This window comes from Poecilia formosa, unplaced genomic scaffold, assembly GCF_000485575.1.
Source record: "Poecilia formosa unplaced genomic scaffold, Poecilia_formosa-5.1.2 Scaffold155, whole genome shotgun sequence".
NCBI lineage: Eukaryota > Metazoa > Chordata > Actinopteri > Cyprinodontiformes > Poeciliidae > Poecilia > Poecilia formosa.
Genome location: NW_006800094.1, coordinates 17,922 through 31,706, shown reverse-complemented (window position 1 = coordinate 31,706; position 13,785 = coordinate 17,922). Strand labels below are relative to the sequence as shown.

General features: G+C 35.8%; 1 protein-coding gene across 7 annotated transcripts in view; it reads left to right on the top strand.

Annotated features, from left to right (window-relative positions):
- Positions 1-8,696, top strand: part of gria4a (glutamate receptor, ionotropic, AMPA 4a) — a 116,331-nt gene extending 107,635 nt beyond the window's left edge. The window contains exons 16-18 of one of the 7 annotated variants that reach the window (XM_007564097.2): positions 873-987; positions 3,484-3,621; positions 8,472-8,696. In XM_007564097.2, the coding sequence (XP_007564159.1) occupies positions 873-987; positions 3,484-3,621; positions 8,472-8,636 (418 nt within the window). In that variant the 3' untranslated portion in view covers positions 8,637-8,696. Of the gene's footprint in view, positions 1-872; positions 988-3,483; positions 3,759-4,083; positions 4,830-8,471 lie in introns of those variants that run through there. The other 6 variants (XM_016677409.1, XM_007564095.2, XM_016677408.1 and 3 more) reach the window with 6 other exon arrangements.
- The last annotated feature ends 5,089 nt before the right edge of the window (positions 8,697-13,785 follow it).

Here is a 13,785-nt window from a genome sequence, read left to right as displayed (position 1 = left end):
TGAGGACCCTACACTATGGGTTTTTGTTAGCTGCATGTAGCAGAGAAACCAGTTTACACTTTTAATTTATATAATTGTAACACACTGGCAGTGTCATAATGATGCCAATAGTTTGTCTATGCCTTCATCAAAGTAATATCAGTGTGACGGCAATTAAATGTATTTTTATTTATTAGAACAATATAGAGTTGGGGCATCACCAACTTATGAAGACGCACCAAGATAAGTTAGATTAAACGTTTTGGAAGTGTGCCTGTGCCGAGTCGGATGCCAGTCTAACCCATAACAGAAGATGTTGCATTAGTTTACTCCATATGCAAGAGCTTTCTTGGCAAACTCTGAATTAATTACAAACTGGATCAATTTAGAGCTAACCAGCAGAAAAACTTAAGCTGAAATAATTCAGCAATAGTACATTCACAGAACTGTAGCAACTAATTAAATCAAAAACTGATCTAAATTGTCAGTTTATGAAATCTTAAGCTTCATAGTTTAAGTTGGACAAGTGTAGCTCTCTCTCTCCTAGTAGCAGCTTAGAGCTAGCTTGATGCTACCTGTCTTGATAGTATTTTCTTTCTGGTTCATTGTGGAAATTAGCAGGGGCAGAATGAATGTGTTACTGTGAGTGACAAAGGTGGGTCCCACTCATATGTATGTAGCTCGACTTAGCTCCTTGTAGCCCTTCCACCCCCCAGCCCCTCCTTAAACGAGCATACACACATGTACTCAGTGGGATCCAAGCTAGGTCACTTGTAATGTATGTAATCAAAGTTTTCTATGTGACTTGAGATGTTCAATGCAAATGTGAAATACCATAATAACATAAAATAACATGACCTATGATGTTATTTATGTTATTTTTACACGCAAAGAACCCCAGTAAACCTTGCAGTTTTGAAACTGAGCGAAGCAGGCGTCTTAGACAAACTGAAAAACAAATGGTGGTATGACAAGGGAGAGTGTGGACCCAAGGACTCTGGAAGTAAGGTCAGTCTCACGCTGCTGTGGCCTGCAGAACGCTAGCCTAAAACTCATCTTGAATGCGCTACAGATTACTGCAACTACTGCCTTAGAAGTACCTTTTTTCAAAACTGTCTTAATTAGCCCAAAATAAATGATAAGCATGCTTGACATACAATTTAATGGTGATTTCTTAAAATGGGCTATTTTTTATTAGACTGAATGAAGGTTCTGGTTAACCCCAGACCAGAGTAATAGCAAATACTCTTCCAGTTTCTGTAGCAATCTGCGGCAACCCCATCTTCATTACAGTTCCAGTGGTATCAGAAATTCCCACCATTCATAATTTTTGTTTATTCTCATTTGTTACTGTAGATTTGATGTCTTGAAACAAATCTACTCTTGGGAGTAGTGCTGGTGTATTATAGTTATTGTCCCTTGCTTTTGTTCTTTATATTTTATCAGAATAGAATAACTTTACATTACTTCTTTTCTTTATTGTAAGGGCTTAAAATACACTTTCAAAGTTTTCTTTCACTCTTTGCGAAAATAATATACTGAACCATTTAAGTAGGTGCTACTAGGCCTGTCACAATAACACATTTTGCTGGACGATAAATTGTCTCAGAAGTTATTGCGATAAACGATAATGGTGTTTTCTTTACTTGAGCATTTTCATTAAATCTATTACATTACATTTGCAATGGATTACAAATGTAATGTATTCCTACATTTTAGAATGTATTCTAAAATGTAGGAATACATTTTAGAATACACAGAAGAAATCACCATTAAGACATTTTAAATATCCAAAAATAAGTAAAGAAAACAACAGAAGCAACAAATGAAATAAATTATGAAGTCTCTGGAAACAAAACTGTCCTTCAAAAGTGGCTATTTAAAACCAAAGCACCAAACCGGAGACTTTTGACATCCAGATTTTTATAGAAAGAGAGAATAAAGAGAAAAATGATAAATCATGCAAATGGAAATTATGGAGTTTGTTTTAATTTATTATGCGATTGATTTATTGCTTATTGTGACAGGCCTAGGTGCTACTAGAAAATATTACTCACATTAAGTTCCTAAATGCAATAAACCCCTTAATATCTTGTCATGATTTGAACACCAACTCCAATTAATTTCGTGGGATGTTTTGCAATAGAAAAAAAAAAGGAGCATATACCTGTGAAGTTGAAGGAAACTGACAAATGGTTTTCATCATAACTTGTAATAAAAATGTGATGTGTATTTGTACTTAGCCTCCATGAGTCTGATATTATGAATCTGTGATTGTAGCAAAAGTCAAAGTATTGACTGATCAGGGCTGAGTGCATATGCACACCACACTATTTCGTGTTGTTTTTTTCTAAAACAAATTTGAAAACTGTACAATCTTCCTTCCACCTCACACTGACCTACTACATTTTGTCAATTTGTTAGATAACTCCTAATAAAATACACCGAAGTTTGCATTTGTAACATGACGAATATAGAAATTCAAATTATGTGAACTCCTTCGTAATGCAGGTAAATTCACTTTGAAATAGTTACAAATGTAGCCAGAAGGAGCAATTGAATTGTATGCACAGGAATCTGAAATTTTTTTCCATATATGGTCAGAAAAGTCAACAAATATAAGGAGTAAAATGATAAACATCTCAATTCTAACTGAATGAATAGCCTTATGTAAAATGAGTTATCCCTAACACATTTAAAACTGCAATATGTAACTTTTTTTCATATTTATTAAATCTGTTACCATTGATGACATAAAGATAATCCTAACAAATATGTAAAAAATATATATTTTAGAAACGTCACATACTGCAGCTTTAAAGAATATCCTCTTTTAAGTCCATGAAAAGCATGCTTTAAATCAAACAAAACCTAACACACTTTCACCTTATATTTTTACATAGACATAGTTACATCTCCACTCATTAAAATTATTTTCACTTTCTTTTTTCGTAGTACTAAAAAAACTTATACAATCTGAAAACCTTTGTAGGTTTCTAAAATCTTGTGTAGGTTACTGTCTTTTATTGACATGAAAAGGAGGTTCTTAATTTTATTCTCATGAATTTTGAAATCCGTTTGTAGCTGTACTTATGTCATAAATGTGTTTTTAAATGTGTTTCGTAGTGTTTGTGGTGGCAGTAGTGAAACTTGTAGCTAGTCTGATGTAATATTGTGATTAGTCCTATTACTGTAATGTTTTTGTCAGTAGCATAGAAAAGCTTAGATCAACAGAATATTTGTTATTTTGTCTTATCTTCTTTTCTCTAACTCACTCTTCCTTGTTCTCTCTGTTTCTCCCCTGGTTTCACCTCCTCCTACTCTGATCACTTTGCTCACTCTTCCTCCTCATGCGCCCTCTTCTTCAACTTGTCTTGCCATTCTTCATCCATTCAACCTTCTGTCTTTTTTCACTAATTTCTGCTCTACTCATCCACATCTTTTTTTTTTTTTTTTACAATCACCCTGACTCCTCCGTCCTTCCCTCGCTCTTCCGTCCTGCAGGACAAGTCGTCTCAGGCTCTAAGCCTGTCCAACGTGGCTGGAGTCTTCTATATCCTCGTGGGCGGCCTGGGTCTGGCCATGCTGGTGGCCCTGGTCGAGTTCTGCTACAAGTCACGGGCCGAAGCCAAGCGCATGAAGGTGGACCTTAGCCCCCCCCACTGCCCCAGCCCCTCCCCCAGCACCCAGAATCTAGCCACTTATAGGGAGGGGTACAACGTGTACGGCTCCGAGGGGGTCAAGATATAGGGGTAGGATTTAGAGGCTCCCATACATAGGTGGGGTTATGGTGGTGTTGATCATGGTGGTAGTGCTGTAGCGTTTGTTTTTGTGGAGGCTGTCGCGCCACGTTCTTGATGTGATGAGGATGTGGTCAAGCATTGTGGAACCAATGTACCATTTTTGTGTTTTGGCTGTTTTACTTTTGTTTGTTTGTTTTTTTGTTCTTTTCTTCTTTTTTTTTCTTTTTTCTTTTTACTTTACTAGCCCAACATTTTTCTTGGATTATTTATTTATTTTGGCTTTAAATATGGTTTGTGCTTCTTTTGTGATTGAAGTTAGATTTGTGTCACCAAAACTTGGCTCCATTGTCTTTGGCTGCAGATGATGAGGATGATGGTGATGATGATGGTGATGATGATGAGAATGACAGTGATGGTGAAGCTTTTGGCTCATAAACAGACAAGGCACCTGCATTGTAATTTTAGTACATTTATAACGATAATTGGATGTATCAGGGATGCACAACTCCAGTGACATAGATTACCTGCTTGATTAAACAATTCATTTTTTAATTCATCCATGTATTTTCTTTAAAAAATATAACTCGTTACTTATCATAAGTTAGATGTATGATCTCTTGTGCAAAACAGAAACGATATTACATCAGTACAGGACAAGACAGCAAAGACGGTTTCCAAATTAAACATTAAAGTTTATATTTACCATTCTAGCAACAATAAATCTGGAAATATTGGTAGTAATTATCTATTGACAATTGAAATTATTATTTTCTCGTTGTTGAACGGTCACAATGTTAGAGTTTATTTTCATATCTTACCAACCTGGGAGCATAACCTTGTTACCAAGGTTCTCCTCATTAAAATTTGTGACTGCTTCTGGCTACAAATTAATTAGCTGCTATGTGGACAGCAATTATCATGAATTTGTTTCTGAATAGACCATGTTTAGATGACCTGACAATGTGACTCGCATCTAATGGAGGAACCTTTTCTGAAGATATTTAAACCTCTGCGGGTACTGGACTTTATAAAAAGGAAAACAACATGACCTTCAAGTCATCATTTTTGGCATTGCTGTGGAGGAAAGAAAAACACAAAACAAAAAAACAATTAATTTAGGACAAGACTTGTCCTCTGACAGCTTGAGGAATCCCTTTGCACCACCGGATTCTAGTGAAACAGCTCATTTAATCTGTTTTCTTTCTAGTATGTCATGTCAAGCAGAAGCTCCTAAAGGGTATATAATCTAATTTTAGCAACTTTTCAACTATGTTCAGATCTAAAATAGTCATAGTTGAAACCAGATGTTTATGTACACAAATCGTTAATCAGGGAAATAGTTAATATCCTACGTACAACAATAGTCTGATCTGGATCAGACATTGTCACCTATACAAGGAAGAAAGGAATAGATGCATAAGGTACATCTTAGTTGTCATAAAAGTGCTTTTAAAATACCTGAATTTCTTTGAAAAGCGATAACATGGCCGATTATAATCTATTTATTATTTGTGTTTTTAATAGTTACTGGTTTTATGGCTCTAAATTATTCTATATGAAGTCTTGTAGGTAAAAATGAAATAGGACTGTAAGACTGTTTGCTTTTAATTCATCTTTGCTTGCTATTATTTGACAACCTACATATTTGGTAATTTATTTGCAGCACATTGCTATTTTCACTTTGTTCTCATTCATCAATCCGATCAAAATAGTGGCATGTATGATTGAATCGGGTGTTATGATCATACATTTTCCAAACAAATGTTCCTTCAGGATGCGAAAGGCAGAGCTAGAAGTATATTACACTTTAAACTCAATAAACCAAAGATAAATGAGTGCATCGTAAGTTCTGAGAGAACTCTGATTGCTATCGCCTAACAGCGTTTTCGCTCATGCATTGCGTATTCACCGTCTCATCCGCAAACTGGAGTTGTGCAGCCCTGCTGCCAATGATCCAAACTGCCATGCTTGACTTATTCCAGTCCTGGCAACTTTAAAACAGCCCACCTACTTGCTTTGCATCAATAGAGAGGGATAATTGATGAGCAAACACTTCATATAGAACAGCCACTCAGTGATGTTGCAAAACCATGACTCATGTTTACTGATAGCACCGAGCAATTACTGTGGGGGTAGGAGAAAGAATATGCTGAGCCCAGCTTTATTGGCCTGCATAACAAACCATTCAGACGTAAAACAAGGTGTATTTCACCTCCAACTAAGCTGGCTCAGTCTGTGCCCAAAATGAAGTATTGCTGGTTAAACAAAGGACATGAGGTATGGTAATTGTGAGATTGGCATTTTATCTGCTAAAAATAAACTAGGAGACAATAATCAAAAGCTGTTATTGAAATGTTTTTTGTTTTTTTTTTAAAAACGCTAAGACACACATAACATTTTGTTTTCTATAAGTGCAAATAAATCATCCAGTAAGAGGGTAGATCTGTGAACAAAGACTCATAGCTCTCAGAAACATGAGGTTTTATTTTCAGGCAGCAGCTGTTGCATCACTTGGTTGGCTGTTTGCGTGAAGCGTTAACCACATCTGACCAGTATAGTCAGTCACTCCCTTTCTATAAATCTTAAAGGAAGAAAAGAAAAAACACTCCTTCACATTTTCCTTTTGTCTTTCCAAGGTCCTCACCTTCCCAATTCTATCCTTTAAAATCCAAACCTGAACCTCACAGACTACAGGAGCCTCGACCCAGAAATGCATGTCACCCCCAAATGCAGATGTCTACTTCCCGAATCTTGTCTACCTATTGTTTGTTGATTGTTGCCTGCTTTGGCATTTGTAAAAGAAAACTGTACATTATGATTACAAGGCATATGGAGATGGAGACGTGAATGTGTTGTTCAGATTGCATTTACCCCATTTTGAGGTTAGGTTTTTAAAATTACACATAGGCCATGTGCGACATTCAACCATAGAGCAAAGTTGAATTGTTTTGCATGCAAATGCATTTTGTTCCCTTTGGAGTAGCAAAATAATTTTTTTAATAGCTTAACAAAATTTACTGGTGGAGCTTTTGAGCAGTATGAATAGAGTCTCTACAAGCATCTCCATACTGCAATTTTGCAATTTTAATAAAAAAAAAATCTAGCTGAACAGCCAAGTGTGCATTTCCTTTGATGCATACTTGAATAGGTGTCCTCTCCTACCGCTGGAAGTACGGAGTTTGAGCCAGTAAACTTTTACTCGGAACGTTTGCTCTCAGAATATGTTTTTACCAAATCAAGAACAAATCACTGAGAACAAATAATGATCTGCTTTAGTAATAATAAAAAAAAAACTATTCAAAATTGTTTCCCAAAGCTCATAGTTGCATTGTTCTGATGCCAATTTTAAAAGTTGATGAAAACAATAAATTAATTTAAAAAACTAAATCAAATTCAGGCAATATCACTCAATAATAACATAAAAAAAATGAACAGTTATTTTTACATATCAATTTGCTTAAAAACTGATGTAGAAACATAATAGTAATCATGTTGTTTTTTTTTTAGTTTGTTTGTTTTGTTTTTTTATCTATTGCAGTACATTATTCTCCAGATTTACTGGCACTCCAGAAAAAGATGTGTAAAAGCCCAAAAATGCATTTTTTTTTTTATGCACGTTATATATATATATATATATATATATATATATATATATATTTTTATTTATTTTTTTTTTTTTTCTCAGTTGCTTTGGTACATTTCTCAGAACGGAAGTGAAATTCTTCAAATCATCCTGTTCACATCGAAAAAAGCTGCTTCTCATTTCTTTGAACAAGTTTGGTATATCTATTCAAGTGATTGCATATGCTTCTTCACTTTTTCCTACATTTTCAATTGGTTAAAATAAATCTCTGTTGAACTGTCTCAGCCTCCACAACATCTAAGCACAAGTTCGGCATATATGCCTTTCACATTTCTATACATTACCTTTTCTTTTCCCAAATCTGTCCTGAATTGATAAATTGCTCCCAGGTGAATCCTGAGTCGACAATATGACTAAGCAATTTGACTGTCTTGTCTGTTCACATTGACACAGATATTTATTTTTGAGAGGTAAGCTAAGGATTTTGAGAAGTAGACTGGCTTTTGCTGATAATCCACGGTAGTTTTGCTTTTTGTTACAAATTCTTTTGAGAAGTGCACTTACTGTTTTGCAGAGGATGATTCGAGATATTTACCAAAGCGGCTGGAAAAAAAAATACAAAAGAAAATAAGAAAAAGAAACAAGAAAAATGATTAGTTTTAAGTAAAATAATTTTGTCATTGTTAAAAATTGGAAAGAAAGAATGATGTGGTGGTCAGCTATGGCAGATATCATCAGGAAATGCTTGTGACAAAGTTTAAAATGTGACTGAAAAACGATTTATGTTTATCGTAACTCCGTATAGGTGGAGGTCAAAACATGTATGTGCAAATTTTAATATATTTTTTTATAAATATTACATAAAGACTTCTAACAGATTTTTTTCCAGATGTGCCAGTAAATGTGGAGGACGCTGTATATGTTGCTCTATTTGTGTGATGGTGGTAAAGTGAGTGTACAGTTATATGTTGGGTGCACAGGCACATGCATGTGTAAGTGGTCTGGGCATGTTGGTCAGCCGAAATATCCATGTGTTCAGTGAATGGGTTGCATTTATCAGATGATTCCCATGTTTCTGTGATGAGTTTTTAAAAAAAACAAAAAAACAAATCATCTCTGCTGTCTCCACCTCCTTCCTCTGTCCTTCTCTGTCTTTTCTCACGCAGCTCTCTTTCTCTGAAGCCATGCGGAATAAGGCCCGACTGTCCATCACGGGAAGCGTGGGGGAGAATGGCCGCGTCCTGACTCCAGACTGCCCCAAAGCCGTGCATGCTGGTCACGCCTCCCTCCGACACCCCGGCCTTGCAGTGGTCTCCTCCGGACTGCCCTGAAAACCAAAAACACCTGCCGTGCCTTAACCATACACAAACATGTAGACTTTGAAATCAAAACACACACACACACACACACACACACACACACGCACACAGATGCTTGCAGCATATCATATTCACACACACACACGCACACACCCACACACACACACACACACACACTCATTATAGCGACAGAAAACTGAACAAAAATACTCAGAAACAGAGACATTTTTAAACACTTGAATACACAAGAACGAACTCTGCGAAATCATCTCACCTTCCTGCTGCCACTGGCTCAATTTACAAAAGACAAATGAACTAAAACTGTGAAGTGAGAGGTCCAGAAAAAGAAAGATGAACAACAGAGACTTCACAGTTACCTACAGCATTAAGAATTTTTTTTTTCTTGTTGTTGTTTTTGTTTTCAGTTTTTGGAAAGGACGATATTGTGATCATTTCAAGCCAATGTGAAATCCAGCACAGATTTTCATTATTGAAAAAAATTAATAAATAAAATGATCTGGGGAGAAAAAAAAAGAAAACAAATCCAATCAGACCATGATGATGGTGGCAATAAAGATGATTGAATCTTTCGAAGACACCTAAAACACGCCCGTTCCTGCTCTCTTTGGATATTAATGGCTCTTAAGCCACGCCCTCTGGAAAAAAAGGCCTTAGTTATTCCAAGCAAACAGTATCTTCATGATCATCATCATGGTCATCATCTTTACTTGCCTGCAAAGACTGCGTGCCAGATATTATAACTATTAGGAGACCAGAAAACTGTAAGCTTGAACGGTCAGACTGTGCAAACCTGCTCCTTTGCCACAGACTCTTCATACTAAATGAAAAACAACAAAAAAAAGCCTTTTTTAACGTACATACAGAATAATCTTTTTGCTCTAAGTCAGCTGGGTGATCAACCATTGCAGTACTGAAATAACCTCAAAACGTGTGGCTACTCTTTGCTAAGGAATACACAGAGCTTTGTAAAAGGAAAAATATATTAATTAGTAATGTTTTTTTTTTTTCATCAGCAGTAACATTATATTAATAAAACCACTAAGCAGACGGATGAATATAAATTTTTGTTAAGCAGCAATGGTAAAGTTTGAGCTCAAGAGATGAAAATAAACACATGGGCAGATCTTTAATGGCTCAAAATGCTTCTCAACCTTAACCACTGGGAAGTCAGAGAAGTTTGCAAAGCGAAATCGATGAAGGCCACGTGGAGCGTTGGTTTAAAAAGAAGTGCAACGTAGAACTCAGATGCTACTAAAGAGGTGAGCTACAGTGCCTTTCAAAAATATTCATTCTCTTTGAACTTTTCCATATTTTATTAGAGTGCAATCTCAAAAGTTCAGTGTACTTTGTAAGAGCTTTACGGTTAATGGACTAACACACGGTAAAGCAAAATTATGAGGCGAGAGGAAAATGCAACTTCATCTTATGTCTTCTTTTGGTCAAATATAAATGGGAAAAGTGCGGCACTCCCAAACCGATCTCAAGTCTTTCTTTCTGAATTGTTCTGCATTTACCTTCATTTGTCTTCCCATCGACTTTGACCAGCTGTCACCTCCTACTGGAAAAGCGTCCCGACATTATAATGCAGCCTCCATCTTGTTTCACATGCGGCGTTTTCAGGGTAGTGTGCAGCATTTAGTACACGGTGTTCCGTATTTAGGTTAAAAAGTCTAGTTTTTAAATCACTTTCTTTCACATTTTCTCTGCTCTCTATATAGCTTGTGGCAAACTTTAAACAGGACTACTTTTGTCTTCTGATCTTACGTCCTTTCAAAAATATATTTTTTCTTGCCCCTCTTCCACAAAGGTCAGAATTGTGGAGTGTCTCTCACCTGAGCTATGAAACTCTACAGCTCCTCCAGAGTTAACAAGGCTTTTTTTTTTTTGGGCTACTTCCCTTTTAAAGGTAATTTCTACCATTGGATTGTAATTAGGGGTAGCAGAGTGAAATGGAAATGTGCTATATAAAGAAAATCACCCTACCTTACCTTACAAATGCACCTTATACTTTTCAGTGTTTTATTTGTGGAAAATCTATCTTTTAACTTCAGCTTCATGATTATGTGTTACTTTGTGTTGGTCTGTTGCGTAAAAGCCCAAATAAAATGTGTTAACAATTTTTTTTTAGGGGTTGGGGGGGGGGCTAAAAAGTGCCACAAGGTGAAAAATTTCAAGGAGTATGATTCATTTTCAAGGCACTGCTTTAGGCAAATTGAAATATTTCTTCTTAAATCTGCCCACAACGCAGTCACCACCAATTGTTTCTGCTGGCCACAATCGAGTTGAAAACCACCGGTCTGCGCCGACTGAGTGCACCTGATTGAATTTAAAGGCTTGCAGGTACATTTCACAATTGAGCTGAAGCTCTGCTGGGCACTTCAGTTGTTGTTCTACGCCCTCTGATTTTTCAGCGGCTGCGGCAGAGGTACCAGAAAGCTTGCTTTTAAAAAAAAAAAAAACAGTTGTAAATAACTGCGTAGCAAATCAGAGCTCACCTGTCTTTTTTTTTTTTAAAAGCATCTTAGATAACAAATCAGTGCAATAATGAACATAAAAAAGAAAAATGCCACAACTTGTAATTAAGTAAAAAAATCTTTTTTTTAATAAATCTACTTACTTATATATAAATATATATATGATGCATATAAATATATCTATATGACAATAGAGAGCTATAGTAAACATTGATCACTGATTGTCAGAGGCCATGACACACGTTCTGTTACATGGCTGTTTCTTTTGATAGCTTGAGAACATTATGACGCTATAGTCATCGTGTGTCCTGATCCACGCTGAATGTCCATCTGGCACTCACATGGACACGCACACACACACACACACACACGCACACACACAATGTGCACATTTACATTATCGCATTCACAGGGTCAGCTTAAAGTGATCGGTCGAAAAGAAATGTCATTATAATCTTTTTTTTCTATATGAAAAAAAAAACGCTTTTAAAACCTCTAATTTAAAGTCTTTCTGTTCGTGAGCAGAAATGATTTGAGTCATTATGATTTTTTAGGAGAGTGTAAGAAGTGGGTTTCCAGAGACCACGGGTTTGGACTGTTAGGAGGACGACGCAGTGTGACGTTTTAAGAGTGTAATATTTTCGGGGCATTTCAAATCAACTTTGGTCCATTTTGTTGTCTCTTCTCACCAGGTGTGAGTCCCGCTGCAGATCGAACTCCAATGTTATTTCAAATTAAACAGGGTTTTTTACATCAACCAGTCCAGTTTTTTCTCTTTTTTTTTTTTTTTTTTTCGTTTTTACTGCTGCATAATGTATGGGACTTTGTTTTGGCTTTCGTACTTTAACTCCTGGCCCTGGAGACAAAACAAATTACATATTACAGTGATATCTAATGAGCTTTTGGCAAACAAACAATGTGTCCTAGGAATGGATTTGCATTGCCGCTGTAATACAGCACGGCGGAGATTGTATTACGGAGATTGTGTTCATTTTACAGTCTGATGGTGTAATTGGGAGAATTTTTTTTTTATACTGTGCTTCCCCTTTGAGCATTTTTCTATCTTTCCCCTCTAATTTTTCTACTCATTCTACAAAAAAAACCTTTTGTATTCCCTTTTGCAAATGAAAAGTGGTTTATTATGAGTAATAAATTCACTGCCTAATAATGAGACAAAGTTAACTGATAAACCAACTGATATGAGGTTTGTGAAGCTGTTTGGTCCAGTTTTCACACAAATAAAAATGAGTAAAAATCCAATCTTTAAATTGATCGATTTAGAAATGCATTAAGTTGGAGTTACCATAATTAATGACAAGCCTAACACTTTCTAGAAAAAATAAAGTTGTACTACTAAAAAAGTTTATAATTGACCTTTTTAAGTTGATCTACTAACTTTAATTACTAATCTATGACTTTTTTTTTTCTTTTCCATGAGTCACAAATAGAATATTTCCATAGGTTAGTTATAAATACAATATAAAATGGGAAAGACAAAAGACCATTAAAAAAAAATAAAAAATAAGAAATGCCAACGAGAAAATAACTTCAAAACAAAGCTGGACAAAGACCTACATTCTGTATGTTGTAGCATCAAACACAGCATGAAGAATGGTAAAGATATATATATATCTATATATATAGGAGAATTTGCAGCAAAGGGTGACATCTTGAGGTTGCAAAGTCTTCATATCAGCAACTTGGTTTCAAACCTTCAGTGCATATCTTTACCAGGATACCAGTGTTGGTGGATGGCGACATGCAAATCATCTCTAACCTTCACACGCATCAGTCAGCTCTGAAATTAACCATCTGATATTTTTATTTTGTTTTTGACCAACCATGATGTACAGTGCACACATTGTCCATTAGGGGGGCTGGAAGTTGCCAGGAGAATGTGACTTTTTTTTTTGAGAATGTTAAGGTGGGAGGAATTGCAATCACACATTTCAAACAAATCAAACTGGTATTTGCTTTACCTGACGGTGTTAAGACATTATTCCTGCGACCTTTCTCAGTAAGACAAACAAATCTGAAGCTTCAAAGTGCTAAATAAAATTATTAAAATTATTCCTGAGTTCAACCACAGGATGAGCAAACTTTGCATGAAAACTGGAAAATCTGTCCGTTTCCATGGTTTCAAACTTATGCAAAATTGTCACCAGGCAAAGCAGTTATTATTTTATGACATTGTTGTGGGGGTGGCAAGTAGACGGCAATAAGCTGCGCTGTCAAATTCTGGCTTTAACATTTTCTTTTGTTTCTCAATGTTTTTCTACATGTTTTGTTTCCTTTTATAGTAAAACATCAATTCCGAATCTGAGGACTTTCTGTAATTTTTGTCATTGATCTCATATCTTTACTTTGATTTAGTTAGACAATATTCACAGTGTATTAATAAACTACATAAACAGGAGGGAGCAAAACCTTTGCAGAGCTCAAAGCAACAAAACATGACAAAGTTTTGTCAGGTTTGTTCATTTGAAAACAAAACTTGCAAATAGTCAACATTTCTAAATGACTAATTCTCGATTAGCTTCCTTTCATGGAACATCGGTACTTTTTCGATAACTTTTCAACTCATCCCTTGGAAACAAATTGTTTTGGTTTTTTGAATTACAAAGTGCACTGCAGCTGATATTTGTTGGTTCTAGTATTTGGTTTGT